The sequence below is a fragment of the Passer montanus genome, unplaced genomic scaffold, assembly GCF_014805655.1.
Source record: "Passer montanus isolate IOZ18808 unplaced genomic scaffold, ASM1480565v1 scaffold10, whole genome shotgun sequence".
Classification (NCBI taxonomy): domain Eukaryota; kingdom Metazoa; phylum Chordata; class Aves; order Passeriformes; family Passeridae; genus Passer; species Passer montanus.
In genome coordinates, this window is record NW_024356505.1 from 7,736,122 (window position 1) to 7,756,555 (window position 20,434).

Genomic DNA, 20,434 nt, shown 5'->3' on the forward strand with positions numbered 1-20,434 from the left:
GGTGGCAGAGAGCTGTGAGGGGCAGGATTGGGGGTGCTGGGTGCGAGGGGATGGCGGAAAGCTGTGAGGGGCAGGACTGGGGGCGCTGGGTGCGAGGGGATGGCGGAGCGCTGTGAAGGGATGGCGGAGCGCTGTGAGGGGATGGCAGAGAGCTGTGAGGGGATGGCGGAGCGCTGTGAGGGGATGGCGGAGCGCTGTGAGGGGATGGCGGAGCGCTCTGCGCGCCGGCCGCACCGCGCGTCTCGCACGAGCGCTGCCGGCGCCGCCGCCGCCGTTACCGAGCGAGCAGAGTATGCGCTGGCCATGGCGGAGCAGCCACTGCCATGCCCCAAAGAGACGCTCCCCGACGGGACTGCAGAGCTGCCGAAGGTGGGTGCCTTCGCCGAAGGGCACCGATGCCCGGGAGCTGCGCCCCGCTTCTGTGCCTTTCGGGGGCGGAGTCTCGCCGAGGGAAGGGGCTGGGGGAGGGCAGCGTGTGGGATGGGAGGGCGCGTCTCCCTGCGAGCCCCGTCTTCCAGAAATGAGGGTGGCTCCTTCCCACCCCCATCAAAACCGGGACAATTGGACAACGTCCCCTGCGTAGTGCCAGATTCCAGTTTGACTAGTTGTGTGTATTATTACAACGAGTTTCGTTTTACGTTATTTATTTTTTGATTTCATTGTTTAGGCTGGAAAGTTGAGTCCCGCAGCCAGCACCGTTGCGAGTTGTCTCAAAGACACATCCAGGGTGAGTTGGTTCTGTAGAGGCTCCTGTTTTGGCTTTTTTTCCTACATGCCTTGGCTTTTGAAACTACCTTTTATTTCAATGTTGCTTTTTGTCACGTGGAATTACAGAGCTGGCAAGATTGGAAAACACTTCTGGCAGTTCACTTTCATTCCACATGTTTTACAAAAGTCACTGTGCTTGCTTACTTGGGACTAAATATAATTGTTTTAGGCAGTTTTCCCCTCTGGTAATGCAGTTAAAGTAATTATTAGGAATTATTATTACTTCTGATGGAGGTTCTTCTTTACAAGGATGCCTGCCAGAATTGTGAATCCCACTGGCCCTTCCCCATGGCTCTGAAGAGTCAGAGGATACTGAGACACAAGTGGATCCTGTAAATAGCAGGTCTCCCTTTAAATGTTAATTAAAGAAACCCCAACACTGTAGTTTAAATAATTTTCAAAATTGCTTCATTGATGGTGGAATTGTGAATCCGGTTAAAGGTTTCTGAAATTTATAATTGTAACATCTAGTTTTCATCAAGAGCATGTGAACTAGCTATTACCCAAATTAAAAAAAAAAATAAATTATGGGAAGTGTTGAAACTTAGCAGTGCTAGTTTGATAAAATTTAGTTTGGGTTATGTTGACCTTATGCTCACAGTATCAGCATCTGCAGGAGCATATATGTGTACTGCAGCCCTAAAGCATCCTCATATTTTGTTCTTATATATGGAACGACACAAATGTCTGCAGTACATTTTCTTTTCATTAACATTTTGTGAATGTCTGGTGTAAACTTGTTTTTGCTTTGCCTTACATGTAGCCTGTTACTCCCACCGCTGTACGAAAGTTTCGAAATACAACAGATCCAGCTCCTGGTGCTAAAGTAATATTCTATGGCAGTGCAGGTGATCCCGACATTGCAACTCACTTGACACATGGCATAAAGTCAACCTCCGAATTCACTGTAAGAATGTGACTCATTTACTCTTGTTTAAGAATGAACCTCTTAGGAGTATTCTTAATAAAAGCAACTGATGTCCTCATAGTCAGGGATAAAGGTGAGTGATTTATACTGCAGCATTTCACAGCTGCTGTGAATTACCTGAGTTCTGAGGTCAAATCATAGGACTTATTTAGCATTATTGAAACTGGAAAATAGTTGAAGTTCAGTGACTGTTATCAGTATTGTAACTTTTTGTAGTGACTACTGAATTGTTAATTTCATTTCAAGATTTAAGTTAATAAACAACCTTCTGCCCACAAATTTTGCTGCTTGCTTTTTTTTTTTTTTTGGCGGGTTACAGAGATAAAACCAGTTGAGCTCTTAGGAAAAGAGCTGTTATCTGCTAATGCATTTACAGTTTGGTATAATTATTCTGTATGCTTTCTTACCTTTGGCTAGAAACTGATTTCTTTAGCTAAAAAAGTGATGGTTTGGATATGTCAGACTATTTTGTGTGTATTCTTTAGCAGTTGTCTTTGTAATCTGTAATCAAACAACTGATGAGACCACCCATAGTTTTATCACACAGTTAGTGTTCCTATCTCTAAAAATAGCAGCTGTGTTATTAAAGTGTATTTTTATGAAGGAAATAAGTCCTAGTATTCCAGGATGTTGAGTAGGACATTTTTAAGGCATATCCAAATCGAAAGCCAGGTTTTGGTGTCTCTCCTTAGAAGTTTTCTGTTGAATGGATTGATCTGTACTGGATTAGCCTGTACTGTCTGTTAAAGACTTTGCATTGTTAATTAAATATTATCTGTAGGAAGGGTTGGAAGCCTAGTCAGTTTGCCAAGCATGAGTTTGGATCAATTGTGTTTGCTACTTATTTTTTCAGTATTTCTTTATATAATATTTAATGAGAGATTAATAATAAATCTTCACTAGAATCTCTATTACTTTGATAGTCTGAAAAATCAAATCACTTTAGTTTTGGTCACATTATAATTTGATTATATTTTGTAATATGTGCTAAGAAAAGAAAGACTGCAGTCAGAAAATGTATATATTAAAAAGTGGAAAAGCTAGCATAAAAATAAAAATATCTCACTTTAAGTATTTTATTTAGCTAGAAATTTAGCATAGCATTGGCTATTAATGGTCTTCTCTTAAGATACAGTTTTGGTTTGCAACTCAATGGATAAAAGTTGGTCAGTGTAACCATGGAAGATTTCATTAGAATACTTATGAGCAAGATTTTGTTTGTGTGGGTAGTTGTAGTGATGTGTGAATGATCAAAGTTTGTTGGTTTTCCTGCCTCTGGTGTTGTTTGTGATGTCTTCAGGTAGCTTCATTGATAAGTCCAGTTCCTAAAAGTGAATTTCAAGAAAAGATGCAAGACATGAAAGAAGCAATTTACTCCAGTAATCGCTTAGCACCTTTGGGTAAATCACATGATCAATCTTCGATGTTACCTGAGGGCTTGGATATAATTAATACTACATTTGGAATGAAAGTCTTCAAAGGTAGGAAAATGTGCCATTAAAACATATTTCCTGTAAATACAAGATAATCTGCAATTTAGAATCTAGCACCATGCTCTAGGATTCCAAAAACTCCATTTTAAGAGAAGAGGTATTCCATAACAGCTACTGAAAGGCCTAAACATTTTTCAGTTACGATGAAGAAACAAGCAACTGAGAACATATGGTAACTACCAGGGCTTTTGGCTCTCTTCCTGATCTGTCTTTATAGATTTCCTGGGAGAACTGTAGGGTAACTGTCAACTTACCTTCCTTTTCCCAGCAACTCTTAACGGGTCTTATGGAAGAAACTTCCCTGACATTCCTCCACAGACTGGAGGAAATCACAGTTGTATTGCCCATGTAGCTTTCTTGCTACATGGAGTTCTGTTCATCTGGATTTCTGTGATTCTCTCTCTAGTCCCATGTCATTATGTGGAAAATGAATTAGATGTTTATTCATCTATTCATTAGATGAATATAGATTGATTAGCAATGTGCTAAGAAGTATTATCCTTCCACAGTATTAGCAACTTCTCTAACAAGGTATTGTTCACAATTAAGAATGAATGAAACAAGATATCCATCCCCCTTAGCTCCCCCAACCATACATTCTTTATTTGTTTCCAGATTTAACAGCTGGAGAGCTTGTAAATCCACCAAAAACCTTTGAGGAAGTGGATAAAGAAGCGAGAGAAGGACATGATTTGTATGTTCTCTCACATGAAGATTATTATGTGGGTAAGTTAAAAGGCTGATAAGAAACCACATTAAAAGTTCCTCTATGTGTATTCAGTGCCTACTGTATGCTATTTTTTGAGATGTAAACTATTAATTTTAACCACTGTATTAATACAATATAAATTATTTTTAAAAATTATGTGAAAAAAAGTGAAAAAAGCAAGAGAGTATGATCTCAGTTTCTAGAACTGTCAATCACTTCAGGATGGTCATTTAAACAGTGTAAGAACTTCATGAAGCAGTTGGAAGCTTGATTTCTTTTGGGTGCTCTTTGAAAAGCAAAATATTTCTAGGGAACTAGGAACTCACAGATGCCCTGGTTGCTTACTGAGTTTGGCATTGACTATGCCACTGAAAGCAATCTCAGATTTGAAGTCACAGACTGTGAGCCCAACCCATTCCAGTACATTTCCTCTAGTTCCTCTTTTTTCATCAGGATCCAAACAGAATTTCAGAGCAGCCAGACTTTCTGATGAGGAGCTTAGCATCAAGATCTGGTTACAAAGAATTTCAGGCTGCTGGGTGGCTCTCTGGAATGCAGTTTCCTCAGCCAACAGAATCCTCCCGTGGGTCTGTGGGCTGTGCCTGCATTGCTTCAGCTCCTGGGGGCTGTACCTGTATGATGTGGTCTGCTCAGAGATATTTACCCTTTATTTCACAGGTCTGCATAGGAGCAGAGTGAAAAATAGCACTCTAAAATGCAGTACATTTATTTAATATTGTAGACACTTCTATTTTTCCCAGTTCCATGACTTTCACTTAGACTAAAAATGTAAATTTTATGTGGAGACTATTACATAGATGTGAAATTATAGTACTTTGTTTTCTCAGTGAGAAATTATTCTATAAATAGTATTTGTATAAACTGGCCAATCCTCTAACTTTATTTTTTCTCTTCCCTGCCTTTCTTGGGTGTTTTGGTGGAATTATTCATTATCTGTTTCTGTCTCTCTTGTAACATCCATCCACCATGGAGAGGCCAAGTCAGAAGCAGACCAACAGAAAAAAAGTCAACTATGTGCCCCAGCAATAGTGTAAAAAATGCCATGCTGCCATACAGCCATATGGAGCCCTTGTTAGAAAACATGCAGTGAATAATATTTTTGAAAGTTCTAATCATCATTCTTTTTAAAAGGTGATTGAAAAGACATTGAAGAAAAAGAAGGTTTTTTCTGTGACAAAAAGACATAGCAAGACTATATCTGAAAATGCAGCATGTCAAAACCTTTTTTTTGCATTTTTTGAAAACAATAAATGAAATGGTACACATTTCTGCTCAAGTGTAGATATTATAAAGCAATGTTTGCTTGACACTCACCACTTAGGCTACATGGTTTAATTTATCCTGTTGGACTTGTCTTTAATCAGACATAAAGGAGCATCCAACTGAAGCAGGTTTTGCTTTTTATTTTGTCTTTTATCTTCACTTTTGACAATGAGATTGTTTCTAACTACTCAATTAACAGGGAGAATGCAAATTATTTATCTTTAATTGAACAGGTTTGCTACTTGTTTGCCTTTGTTTCTTCATTGTTTTGTCTTAAGAATGAAGATACTGGGTACATTTTTCTTCCTTAGGTGTTTTACACAGGTGGAAATGCCTGCTTTTTCTGCAGGGGAATCAGTCAATAGGAAGTATAACTCACACTTTGACAAGTCTTCTGTTTATGGGAAGGAAACCCCTCACTATGAAGATGGGCGGAATACAGCCAAGACCTTAAATTGGGTCTTGGACCTGGATTCGTAAGTTGCAATGAGTTAACTAATTCATTAATGGGATGAATTGTCAGGAAGAGTGGCTCTTCATATTTGAAGAAAATTGTGTATCTCACAATCCTATCCTTAGCTGTATTGAACTGAATAGAAAATTCAAGGTGTGATTTTCAGAACAGTTTATCCAAATAACTTTTAACCATATAACAACTCTTGGATGTCTTAAGCATTATGGAAAGCCCTTTGATTTTAAGTAGCAAGGTAGTTTAATCACTAAGTTGAGAGGAGTTGCTGTTTAAAAAAAAAAAAAATTAAAAAATATTATTGAAAAAAATATTGAAGATTTTTAAACAAATATGTGCAGGAGTGATTTTTGTAATTTGTAGGAAGAGAGCCCTACACCTTGTGTCAAAACGAAGTGATGATTTCAAGGAAAAATACCAGCCTCTTGTTGGAAAAGTTTTTGATCCGTAAGTAAGCAAACATACCTTCTGTTACAAACAGATCAAGCACAAAATTCACTTGCTTTTGCCATTTTTCCAATATCTTTTTATGTCCTGGATAAAAAATAGAAATGTGTGCTTAAAGCTTCCAGTGCAGCACTCATTTAACAGAAAAGGACCTTCTACCTGCCCTAATTAGGCTGAGAAGTACACAAGTTTCTAGGAAGGGCTGTACCATGTCCATGTAGTGAAGTTAGATCTTACTGTTTAAGTGGTCAAGCACTCTTTAAGACATTTTTTTCGTCCAGTATTTTGCAATTAGTAAGGTTTGAAAGGACTGACACATATCACCTAATGTTTTGGGATTCAACCATTTTGCTTACTCTCACAATATTTTTGGTCTTTGTTACATCAACTGTAATCTCACTGTATTACTTCATTGGAAAAGGACATGGAACTAAATTGTATTATTTGGCAGCTTTTACCAGTCTCTGTTGAATTATTAGAATGACTGACATTTATGAAGCAATCTGTGACAGAACAGCGCTTAAGAAGCACCACAGAAGTCATAAGGTACAGTGGGGTTAGGATCCAGGTGTGCTGCAGATCTAGGGCTCCTGAATGTATCAAAAGACTGTCTTTGCAGATGCTCTAGATTTCTGCAAAAATATATCTGAGGGCTCACTAACATTGACTTTGGTAGCAAAAGATAATTTTAAACTCAAGATCCCTTCTATAACAATATATCTGAAGGCTCACTAACACTAACATTGACTTTGGTAGCAAAAGATAATTTTAAACTCAAGGTGTCAGGCTTAGGCTGATCGGGGGAAGTGTTCTCATAAATGCGTGTGAGCAGCGAGTACAAATACGAGTCAGTTTCTTCTGTCCCTGTCACTGTGTCCCAGCTTACGGTGAGACAGACCTGGAGCATGAGCAACCCCAAGAAGTGTGATCAGTCAGGGATGGGTTGCAGTGCAGGCTGAAACCCAGCACTAGTATTACAAGACAGATACAGGCTAAGTTAATCTTATTTAATGACTTTTATGCCATCCATGTCCTATGTGTGATATGAAAATGATAAAAGAAAAAGATACATAGTAGTTTTTAGATTGTGGTATTTCCATTTCTGTGTGTGGGTTTTTGTTTGTTTGTTTTGTGCTTTACAACAAAGCACTGATGATATTTTAAATTCTGCTGGGGATTTTTGATTCAGATAAGTGTTTTAATTATTTAATTATTAAAAATAGAATTAGCATTGTATCTTTTTGAAATTAAAAAAGGAAACAGCAGAATTTTCAATTTCTGGAAAATAGAACTTGAGAAAAGTTTTCCGCATCGATATGGGCTTGGTTGCTAGTTTTGGTATACACAGAATTGCATGTGGAAAAGCAGAGATATTGATTAAATTTTTCCACTTTAGGCAAAAGTAGTTTATTTCTGACATTTCAGTTGGAGATTTTGTCTAAATATTCCTATTATTTGACTACAAGGACTTTTCTTACACATTTCTATAATTTTCTTTGGAAAAATGGCATAGAGTGTTTTTCATTTTAATGAGCATAAATGTTCAAAAAGTTAATGTTTACATTTGGCTGTGTTATGTGAACAGTGAGTGTTCTAGTCAGCTTTGTAAAGGCTTGCTTTTCTGGAATGGTAATGTTGAAACAAATAAACAAATAAAACAAATTAAAAAACCAAATAAACAAATTTCAGGTAAAATATGAGTATCATCCCTATTATTAATCACTTTTTTAATAGTAGCTGAGATTTTATTTTGGCTATTAATAAACTGTTTGAAAATTTTTAAAAAATGTCCTTTTTGACAGTATAGCAGAAACTATGAATGTTCCCCCAGACCACATATTTGGATTGGTGATCCCTCCAGATGAATGTGGTAAGTTCAAGAGCAGAATAAAATTTTACCTTGCTGGTGAAACTCTGCTGAAGTAATAACTGTTTGTTGTATATATAAATTTCCTAAAATTTTAAGAGGCAGGGTACAAAAATTTCTTGACTGTAAATTCTTGAAATGTAAATTCGAGTGGATTTGAAATTGCTACTGGGGAAAAAAGTAAATGTCAAAAATAAAAAAGCTTTAGGTTTGGGATTATCATGCTGGTTTTTTTTTTTCTTTTTTAAAACCTTTTTATCTGAATGTAACAAAATGGGAAATGGCAGAAAACCGTTATTGCCATCAAAGTGACAAATTAAAATGGCTATTTAAATCAGTCATGAATATTCCCTCCCAATGATTTCTCAAGTACTTCTCTAAAAAGAGTAAAAATAACAAGCAATAAATAGGAATATGAAGTTTTTGAAGGTTGCAAGGAGATAGAAAGCAGAATAAATAAAAACCTCTTAATTTTCATTATCACAAAATTTTGAGGGCTAGTCAATTCAAATAGTCAGTGGGATTGATGATGTTTTAATGTTGTGTGTAATAATTAGGGAGTACAGTCAATAACTGGGAAGGAAAAAAATGAAGTGGATCAAAGTGATACAGTTATTCTGGGCCAGAGAAAGTCTGTTCAAAGAGTGCATGATCTTTTACATGTTTTACATGTAGTGTAAGAAAGTTCGTGCTATAAGGAAGAGCAGAAGGAACTGAACAAAAGAGTTCATAATTAACAAGTAGGAAATAATGCTTGTACACTGCTGTTAGAGGGGGATTACACGAGCTACTCATGTTTGTTACTGTACTTTGAATGAACTTCTTGCACTCCAGAAAGTGATCTTGGCACCTTGGGAATTTGGATGAAGATTATAGCTCAGTGTGCTAAAAGTACAGATAAAGTTAGGATACATGGAAAATGAGAACAGTAACATAAAAATAGTGCATTGTCTTTCTAGAAACCAGTGATATATAGTTATCCAAAATACCAAATTTTGGATAGTATATAAGTATATACTTATATCTCATAAGAATATGGAACGTGACAGACTGGAAGTGGTATATAAATAATATATGTTCTTTTTTGGTCAGTTGTGTGGACATTGAGTAAAAACTACTGCTTTTAGAAGCTTTTGTGAAGCTACATTATGACGTTCCAAAGTTTTTGATTTTAACTGTATGAGAGTAGAGAAATAGTTATAAGGACCATTTGGTCTTGCAATGAAGTGACTGTATCAGCTGTTCAGCAGTGCTGAAAATCAGCATCTTGAAACTGAAATTCTCCTTTTCCTAATGAATGCAAGCTTTTTTTTTTGTTTGTTTTTTTGGTAAATGTCTGATTACTGTATATGCACAACTAGTTGAGGAATTGTTCATTTTTCTAGATGTTCGTGATCTTCTTCATGTCCGGGTTCCATGTGACTTCCTCCGTGGGAAGGACAGAGGAAGAGTTATCTTGATTGCAGTTCGAGAAAGTCTGAAAAAAGCTAACTATAGGAATTTTGATGTGTTACTAGAAGCATTAAGACATTTTGATAAGGTTAGTGCTCTGAAAAGGTATAAATGTAAAGGAATGTGTGACATTAGTGCTCCTGTGCTATAGAGATACAGACATGAAGAAACACAAGCATAGCAAGGTAAATATGGATGAAGACTATAACTGTGAAGATAACTTCATAGTTATTGAATGTCTCATCTACTGTGATATGCTATGGAATTAGACACAATAGATATTTTTATATTTTTATATCCAAATATTTGGAGCTTTTAATGGTATTATTTGGAATATCCAGGTTAGAGGGAACAAGGGACACATTAGCAGGAGTAATCTTAACAATTTTTAGACTTCAAAATCTGGTATTTTTTTGTAAAGAGAAAACAGTGGAAGGGGTTATGTTCATATTTTCTTCTGAGCTGTACTTTTTGACTGAGTTGCTAAGCCTCAGAATTTCAGGGGTTTTTTTCTCTCTGGACAAAAAAATTGTAATTGACATTTCATATGTAACATTAATTGTAATGTATACAGAATGATTGATGTCTTACTTTAGAGATATCTTGGCTTTTCCTCGACATTTATGATTAGATTGCTATCTTGTCACAGTAGCCTGTCACACCTTTACTCTCAAATCACTGTATTTTTTAAGTTGAAAATTACTTTTTGACACTTTTCAGATTTCTAATGTCTAAAATACTTAGGGTTTATTTTGTATTCAGCAATATTACTCTTCTTGAAATAGTGTGTCTGGTGCTATTTATATATAAGTATAAATATATATACATACATGTATAAGCACATGTATGTGGTTTTTTGGTGAAGTTACTTTATCATGGCTGTTAGAGAATCATAGAATATAACGACTGTTTTGTTTTCTTTGTAATAGAATTGTGATGGAATGATACACAAGGACAACCTACGAAAGATCTTTTTTCAACTGAACCTGAATCTGGATGATGAGCTCTTGGAATCCTTATTTGACTGCTGTGATTTGGATAAGGATGGTCTGATTAATTACCGGGACTTTGCAAACTTTCTGAACTGGAAAGATAAAATGGGTGTTAAAGAGTTTGAAGAAAAAATAATTACAAAAGGTAGATGTCTTAATACTGGGAAAATATGGGGATGATCTTGTTCTTAGGATAGCTGTTGAAAGGACAGTGCTAGGTGCTCCTTTAGAAGGGTAGGATTTAGAGAGTGGTTTAACTACCAGCAGAGTCTCAGGTACAGATGTGTTTCAGAATCTTGGAGTTCTGTGTTGCACGCTGAGATTGACACTGGGAAGTTTCCTTAATAATACAGATCAACAGAAAGTAAAATATCTCCTAGAAGCATTATCAGAAAAGTAGATGAATTATGTTACCTCCTTTACAGTTATTCAAACAAAGTTTTTTTACCTCTTAGTCTATAATATGTTGATAATATATCTTGGCTGTCCCGTAACTTTTGTATATAGGGAAAAAATTAGATGCCTATCTTCCCAAAGACACAAAGAAAGAGGATGAACTGCTGCCAGAACAGGAAGATCTCGAGTTAAAAGAACCAGAAAGCTCAGAAAAGATGCCAAAACCACTAACAAGATCAACAGACCGTGTATATACAAATTATCAAACATCATCTTCTCAGTATAATGCTGTAGTTGGTGGTATCCCAGATTCCTGTAAGTACAGTGGACTGTGCTGCTCACTTCTGAGCATTATTTAAGACAAAATCAGGAACAAAGTTAAAAAGTATTGCTATAGGGTCTACTAATGTAAAATAGCTAATTAATTTATCTAAGCTAAGGTTTTTTTTTTAAGACTAGGACTTGGAAATTGGAAGGGGTGGTCTATTCAAAACATTGAAATTAATCTAGATGTCTTTGAGAAATTATGCTAGTAATTTTGGGAGGATCATGTCTCCTTGCAATCACCTAAAATACTTTTTCAGCTGAGAATATTAAGTTAGTAAGTACTAGTATATTACTGCAAGATTCCTTGTTTTCATACTTCATGATGTAGCTGAAGCCAGGATTTCTAAAAATGTGAAAAAAGATATGAGGAAGAAAATTATATAGCTTGTTTTTGAACCTATGTCAAGCATCACATTTCTTCTTATTTCCTGCAAAATGTTTTATCCTCCCTGGCACTATTTATCCATGCTGCCTGTTGATTGATTTTCACAGGTTATCCATTGTGTGGTGTTCCAAGTATTCGTTCAGATATTCCTGCTCCTCGAGTTCGCCGCCTCTGTGACACGACTAATTATGGTGACCAGGGCAGTAGTTTTTCAGTACTGTTCCCTTCTGTCTTCAGTCAAAAGGGAGTGTATGAAAAAGATCTTTTAAAAAAGAGACCAAAGGCAGAGGTATAGTGAATTTCTTCAGAATATTCTTCCAAGATAGTGATTCTGCTAGCCATATGGGAGTGGGAAGTCATCAAGTAAACAGGTTGTAAAATTCATTGTGCAACATTACCATCTTGCTTTACATCCATTCAGCTATCTGAAAAATATCTACTCTCCACATTCTAAATTATTCATAAAGATGGTAGATATTAATCAATACTGAAATTTCAACCTATTGAAATTTCTGAGCAAGGTCTCAAGCAACATGGTTTAATAGTAAAGTTAGCCCTGCTTTGATTATGTCATTGGATGAATGATCTCCAGAGATCTCTTGCAATCTAAATTATTCCATGATTCCACGAAATGTCTTTAAAAGCCCCACAAGAAGATTTTTACAGGTGTATAAAAATAATTTCTATCACATAGGGATATTTATTGGAAAATTTTACCAAAAGCCTCTCTCCTCAGACAAACTTGGCGGGTTTTGCTAATGACAAATTCAGCAAACCACTTGAAAGTACCTTTTAAGTGCTTTGCTGAGTCACAGTTGTAGGCTCAGGTCTACAAAGAATCTGTGTAGTGGTGGAGAACATTGGGAGTCACACAGAAATGCTGTGCTGTCTCATAATTCTGAGGGACATGAGATTCCAGGGACTTACTTGCGGACTTCATGATTTTTCTGATATATCTGCAGCCTCCTACCACTCTGTTTTCTCACAGACCAGAATTTCTCTCCCATAAATATTAAAGTAACTGCAGTATTGTTTGCCACTTTGGTTTTACATCTATATGCAATTCATAGGGAAAAAGTATTAAGAGAGAACTTCATTACATGAAATATAATTTATTAGACAATTGTAATGAAATGTGAAATTCCAATCCAAAATGAGAAAAGAAGCTGTGGCAACCTCTTCATTACATTAATGACCTCTACTCATTATATTAAATATTCAGCAGTCATGTTTGAAAGTGGATCTAGAAATTTAATATATATTTTACAAAAGATAGTGTTACTGGTTGGTGACTGGGGGTAGAAGGTGTGGTGTCATGGTCATCAAACACCTTAGCAGAACGTTGTGTACATGAGCATTTACCACTTTATAATCTAGCTCTGAAAGCAGGAAATGAGTGCATGCAACAAATAGCTAGCAGTAAATGGAATTCATGCTTCATTGAGAAGCCAAATCATCTGCCAATTACATCTGTTGGGCACTAGATAGAGCTGTTCTTTGAAGTTATAACGTGTCTTGAGATGTCATACTCTATTGTAGACTATACCAACTATATAGAATTCAGTGCAGAACCACCTCTGAGTCTGTTGAAACACCCTATGTTCATGAAATGGGATATTTGGGCATTTGATGATTATTGGTTTGATATGTATAATTAATGTTTCCAAAAATTTAATGGTTAATGAAATTATTCTGTGATTATATTATATTATTATTAGATGAAAGCTCAGAGTAATTTAATACTGTTTTTGTATAATGTTGTAGAAATGAATGCAAATTCTGACTATGGAAATAGTTTAGTGAGGTGACTCATCTTGTTGCAAAAGAACAAAATAGTTCTTGGGCTTGCTGTTTTCTTCACTGGAATTCTCTCATCTGTTGAAGAGAATAGAAGTTATGTAGATGAGGAATACTGTGTAATTTGTATGCAGCATGTTGATCATAGGTGAGAGTGAGTTTTATCCTGTCTGCACACAATAGTCTGTGGTTTGGTCTGTGATGATTTTACAGCAGTTGCTGAGTCAGGACAGAGCCCTCTCTTAACATGGTAAAGCCAAATTATGAGAGCATGTAGTCCTTTATTCTCCCTGCAGTGGTGTTCTGTGCAGGAATATTGCTTCTAGTTTAATTTCTGTATTTCACTAGCTTGTTGAAGACGCTGGATCAGGTCTGGTTTGTTTTACTTGTGGGTAGAATGATTGATTTAACTGAAACAACACCTATGCTTAAAGAAACAAAACTCAGTCCCTTTTTTCCTCCTGCAATTTCAGCTTGCACAAACACTCATAGATTTATTGGCTACGATGAAGGTGAAGATTTGCTGTGCTGAGGATCAGGCCTATGTTTATACAAAAATAAAAAAGACAGTAGAACAAGGTTGATTTGACTGTGTTAAGTCTCTGTAGCATAAATATAACATACGTTTGCACACACATATATAATACAGTTGAAGAAGCCAAATGTTTGCTGATAACAGAAGCACAGGGTGCATCTATATTCTTCTAAAAGTTACCTTCCTCTAATGAGTCAATGGGTCAGTGTAATGAGACATACAACAGGAAGCATCCAACTGAGAAAATATGGAAAAAATCCCTTCTGCTGAATTATTTTGGTGTAAAATTATGGCAAGGCTCAAAGTTGATATGAATCATTTCATTTTAGTCACTTCACCCACTTATCTACACCAGCTGATGACCTTGTGTATAGTACTGTTGCTGTGAAATGTAGATAATAATACAATCTGATTTATGTTGGTAACTGCAGACAGCAAAAATAGAGTGGATAATCAGAACTTTACTTAGGGCTTTTGAAAAACATTAACTTTTCCCTGAGTCTCCTGTATTTGATTTTTTCCCAGTGTTGAAGTAGTGCATCAACATTACTGTATTAATTACTGACAATTGTGTACAGCTTTCATTGCAATGAGATTCAGATTTACTTAAATAGGAACTTCTTTCTTTAAGGATGCAGGATGTGGTCTGTAGTTATTAATTTTAGAGTGGGAAGATATTTTTTGGCAAATAAAGATTGCTAAATATGTCAAAGCCAGACACTGTAGAGTTTAACAAAATGCTGACTAGAATTACATGAATTGCATTATTTTGTATTATTTTTGTAGATTAAACAAGTTCTCCACAATATGGGCATGAATACTTCAGATGAAAGGTTTGAAGAAATATGGAAGCAAGTGTGTACAAAACATGAGATAAAAGAACTTTGTGATTGTGAAGAAAGTATGTGGAATATACTGAATAAGATAAATGAATCAGGCATAACATTCTAGTCTCTGACTCTAGTCTCTGGGCACGGCTTTTATTTATCATCAGTCATAATTCTGGTGCTGAATAAAAAAATACACAATAAATGTTTATATGTGTATTGTCTTTCTGAGTAGTGGGTTGACCACATATATATGAATAGCTGCATTTGGTAGGAACTGGTATCCATGCTTGTAAATGTAATACAAATATTTCTTGTATCCCATTTTGCATTTTTTAATTTTTTTTCTCTTATAATTGTAAATGTAATACAAATATTTACAAACATCTTATATCCCATTTTGCATTTTTTAATTTTTTTTCTCTTATAAATGGAAAGACACTTTTGAAAGTGCTAAAGATAAATGTTTCAGATATTCAAGGCCTGTCAAAGATTATTATCATATCATGGCATTTTCCTTTTCTTCTCATGTTCCATATTTTTTGTCAACAGAGATCTGGTTGTGGCAAAGTATTTGAGATGTTTGAACGTTCGTGTGAGAAAGTGCTTTACAGCAAAATTGTAAGGAAGGTACATAGCAATAGGTGTGGGATCTAAAGTGTTGTCATGAAATAGATTCCATAAAAACCTATTGGTTAAGAAGTGCCAGAAATTAATGTCTAGTTTGTGGCAGAGGGATCCTATTCTTTATGCAAGCTTATGACTATTACTTAATAGTATTCATCTTTCACAATGAGGAAAAAAGTATGGATATGGAGAGGTGTTTATGTGATAAACATTACATTGCTGAGTAGTTAGAAAAGTTTGTGAGGGCTTTCAGAGAGCCAGCTATTCATTTGTGACCAGTGTGGTTTCTTGGAAAGAAGGAGAGTCATTAACAGAAAACCCTTAAAGATTATTATGCAAATCTCAATGAATAGATATAAAGTTCAATAAGAATAAACAATGGAAAGAAAATAATATGAAAACCTGCAACTGTGAGTTGGAATGTTCACTCTTCTACTACAGTACTGAACTTTGTTGTAAAACAGATGGAAATTGTTCACTATTAGCAGTGAGAAATCTTACTTCTAGACTTACAAATTCAAATGAAAGATCCTTGTGCAATGTACTCTTAATATGCAGGATTTCAAGAAGGATTTTATTTTGTCACCTATTAGTGTTTTAAATACCTTAATAAAGTTTGGAGAATGTTGCCAGCCAAAAGTGTAACTGGGTTTTGCAATGAAAGTAAAAGTTTGTTTTGTTAAATACTAGAAATGTACATGTAATGCCAGCTTAACATTTTAGTTCCTTCTTCTCTCATGTTTGTTAAGATTCCTCTTTTGCCTGTGTTCTAGGAGCTGGTCATTTACACGTAACTAACTTGTTATATGAAATCTGCAAGCCAGACCCTTTTGTACATTATTTTTGTAGCATTAACATTAGCTGTCTTACATCAAGTAGAAAGAATTTGCTTTCTGGTATCTCCAAGGAGCAGGTGGTGAAAATGCTGCTTGATGAAGGCAACTTCTTTCCTGCTGTGAATGAGTGTTCTGCACTGTCGCTGCCTTGCCTCCCCATTCTTCTGGAACTCTCCAGGAAGCAGACTGACTGTCCCAAGTGGAACCATGACAGAAAGATAAATGTACAGCTGATTACAATTGAATTTACAATGTTACAATTTTACTACCTTCAGTGAAATCCTCGAAAGCTTATTTTCTGCTCATATTATGTGGGAAGAAAGAATCCTTTACCTTTGTGGCAGCGAACTTTCAAAAGCACTGGAGAGAATTACTTTAGAAAAAACAAAATATTGTTCCTCCTCAACAGAAGATTTTAGATGAAATACTCAAGCTCATGTCAGGGGAAAATGAAAATAAAAACTTACTGGATCTGTGTGTATGTATTTATGTATATGTGCATGTATAAATATGAGATCTGTTGTGTTTGTTCAGCAACTTGAAATTCTGTGAACCCTTTTTAAACTTAATCTACATAAAGATACTCGCTTACAGTCCTTTTTCAGTAAGATCTTCCCCTTTGTCAATGAAATGGAATTAATGTTGCTCTTGGTCAGTCTGCTAAATAAGTTCCAAGTAAAGAAGACTGCTAAATCATGGTTTCGTTTTTTGTGAGTAGATTTGTAACCACAGACTAAAGATTTTCTTTCAGGTTTGGGTTTGAAATTACACCTCTGAAGCTTTAAAAAATAAATTACTGAAAAGACCTTTAAATTCTGCTTGTAAGTGCTTGTTTTTCATCACCGTACTCATTAGGAAGCCCCTGAAAGATTTAATCACTATAACACAGTGATTTCTCAGGAGTTCCCCAATTCTTTTCCTTCCTTTTATGAAACAGTTTGTATATACAGAGCTTTGGTGCAGGTTTTTCTGTTTCATGTCTCTTTGACTTGCCAATATGTGAATTCAATGACAAGTTTTTAGGCTTTAAAGCTGTAAGTTGTGTTCTGTAATTTTTGTGGGTCCCTCAATATATTCAGACAGAAAATATAAGGTTTGCTTTTGTCTACATTTCAGTGTGATTCTAGGTATGGACCTAGTGTAACCAGGACAGCACACTACCTTGCACTAACGCAGGGGCTCTATCCAAGGTAAAGTTTTTGGGAAAAGATGTGAAAACAGCTCAAAAGAGATGTGTTCTAAGAGTAAATGTAAAAATTTAGAGCTCCAGGAAATTTATTCTGTTAACAGTTATATTAAAAAAATCACACATTGACTGAGACGGTGGATAAAACTAATAAAAATTGTAGCAAAGGTAAATATTTTGTCAAAAATCGGTGAATTCAAGACATTTTCTGCCAAATTTTCTTAATAAAATTTTCATAAAATGGACAAGGATGAAGGACACAGCACATTCAAATACTTATGCATTATTTCTCCATTAATCTGTTTCACTGTAATGAGTATTCCAAAGAATAATGTATTTAATAATGATGCATTTTTAATTGGTTCTGTCAAATGGAAAAAGTTCATTTTAGAGCAGATATATTGGTTTTCAGGAGCTGAGCAGGGAGCTCTTCCTATATATGGAGGCAGAGACCAATGTTTGCTAGTCCCCAAAAGCCATGACAGGGAAACTGACTTTCAATACCTAAAGACATTTGTAAAAGATAAAGTTGAATATCTGAATGTGCAAAATTGCTTTTCATTCATCCGGCATTTCTGGCACTTTATCTTTAGAATGTGAATATTAGCATATAGGTGAATGCGAATGTACACAGCTAGTATGACTTACTTGGCAGTGACTTGTGCTAAATAAAGCAGATGTTGGACTTGATTATTCTGTTATTATTGCTGGTATTATTTCAATTCTCTAATAAAAAAAATCATCTGTGCAATGACTTTTGTTTGACATGCTGGAAGATCCAGCCCACTGTCTTCCACAGAAATATATGTACAAATAAATGTAGGCCTTTCATTGATATTATTACTAGATAACATTATTGTATCTGTCTTAAAAACATTTTGTGTTTTTGTTCTGTACATCAAGAACTATTGCTTTTCAGTGATTTATCTGATCAAGTAAATTTCCTGGTCCTTGATCTCACTCCTTGAAGTGAATGGTGAGTTTTGTTTGTTTACTTGATTTGATTTCTAAACAGCTGTATATAATTATTTGTGTGCTAAATAGAATCTTTTATACTAAGAAGAGTACTTCAAATGGATGCCTAAGCAGAAAAAGTACTGGGGGAAAGACAATTCAAGTCTTTGTGTTGTCAACAGATGGGAGCAGGTATTATGTTTTTGGAACAATGTACACAGCTTAATTAGTTGATGTTTGCCATTAGGATGCATTCCTTTGGACAGTATTTATTTACATTTGACAGTCTGTCACAGAGCACCATCCGCCTGCGTGGCTTCACCTTGCTGGATGGCCAGCGTGCTTTTCTAGCAGCTAGGTACAGGTTCAGGCATGCCAGATAAACATGAAATGCTACCATGGTTAGGTAGTTCCAATGGAATCTTTATTTCTTTACTACTCTTTAATACCCTACTAATTTTGAAGATGTTATCACAGGTTATGCAAACGTGTAGGAAACATTTTGGAATCTGATCAGGACTAACCTGCAAGGAGAAAGGCAGTTAAAACAGTTGCCAGTAGGTTCTGATTTCTTAAGACAGGTGCTTGCTGATTTCTGCCACATGTGTGTGGCTTCTCTGAGGCCTGGAGAATGTAGAGAACTTGTGCATCCTGGGGCCACATTCTTAGTTCCAAATGTGGAAATTTATAGTCCTGGGGACACAGGTATGCACAGCTGTGTTCTGAGATTATACCCTAAAAGATGAGGTGTTAAAGTCTGTAATAAAACTAAACAGTAAATCTGCTGTATTCTGCCTGTTTTCAAAGCTGGCTTCTTATTCCAGGGCCTAGATGTAGATGAAAATGGCAAAACTAAGACTTAATCTGAAAGAAAAGAGGACCTGAGTACCACTGACAGGTTTTAGTTATGGCTTTTGTGAAGGCTCTCTTCCTCTACTAATAAGGGTCATATGTTCTGTAACTTAAAAAAAATACTGTGTGTGGTGTATATTAACTACATAAGGTTCTACCACACAATCAGACCAAAACTAGACAGAGGAGCTTAAGAACATGTACTTCTAGAAATAGCTTTCTTATAAGCCTTGATATTTTCTGCAGATTCTAGAAACTGTCAAGTATTTCTTTGAATCTGGAGTGGTACAAAGGACTGAAATAAGAGTGAAGGGTTTTCAAATGGTTCCAGTTAATCAGGGTTGTTTTGTTGTTGTTGTTGTTGGTTTGTTTTTGTTTTTTTTTTTTTTTTTGTTAAATAGTTTTCAATAGATTTTAAAGACAGACATACAGAATCCCAAACGACTGCTTTACTAAATGTGTGTTCCTCAGTGCATGACAAAATTTAGTTTTGTGCTTGTGAGCAATGAATATAACATGAAAATGTAATGAGTATCTGCACAGGGCAGCCCAGGGGCTCTATCTTGCCCTGTCTGCCAACTGACAGCAGTCAAAAACATATTTATGGAGAAGTAGCCCACCAGGGAAAATGCTTCAATGTTTGTTCCAAGCAGTCTCACAGTGCTCCAACTACTTGAGCCTCAAGTGGTTGAAAGGAAGGAAGAACTTTTCTGAGAAACATTCTTAACATTCAATGATCTTAAACATGTTTCTCTTCATGAGCTTCCCCAGTGCCACCTTGAAACTTTGGGATGCTCTACCTTCTGCAACACCTTTTGTCATGGAATCCTATAGTTTTACCAATACATTGAACAGAAAACCTAGCTTATTTACTTATTTAAAAGCTCCTTTCAAAGGTCTTAATACAATGTAAGATGATCATGCTATTTGAAGAAACAACAAACAAATCAATTTCCAAATGCTGTCAGTGATAGAGATTTTATAAACCTTTGTCACATCCTTCCTATGTCTGGACTGAGGACTGCTTGCTTAACTGTTGCCTGCATAGAAATTATTCCTAAGTCTTCTTTTGACAGGTTATCTTTTTCTGAGATGATTCTGATTCTGCAGCACATTGTCTGAGGTACCGTGAGCATGGATTTAAAAGCGGCAGACAGGAGCTTTCTCTGCGCTGTCAGTTGATTTCCCCCAGTATTAGGAATAACTGCTGTATTTCAAACATGGAAGCAGGGGCAGTTTCAAAGGAGTGCATGATTTTGCACTGAGTCAGAGGTCATTGCTGAGGGCAACAACCATGTAATAT

At 35.9% G+C, this 20,434-nt stretch overlaps 1 protein-coding gene across 1 annotated transcript; it reads left to right on the forward strand.

Annotated features, from left to right (window-relative positions):
* Window positions 1-249: 249 nt before the first annotated feature.
* On the forward strand, window positions 250-14,951 carry EFHB (EF-hand domain family member B). The gene is made up of 13 exons (XM_039712032.1): window positions 250-369; window positions 668-727; window positions 1,532-1,675; window positions 2,997-3,177; window positions 3,805-3,915; window positions 5,532-5,658; window positions 6,015-6,098; window positions 7,901-7,968; window positions 9,351-9,505; window positions 10,347-10,554; window positions 10,917-11,120; window positions 11,625-11,806; window positions 14,636-14,951. The coding sequence occupies exons 1-13, from the start codon at window positions 304-306 to the stop codon at window positions 14,798-14,800; spliced, it is 1,755 nt and encodes a 584-aa protein (XP_039567966.1). The 5' UTR covers window positions 250-303; the 3' UTR covers window positions 14,801-14,951.
* The last annotated feature ends 5,483 nt before the right edge of the window (window positions 14,952-20,434 follow it).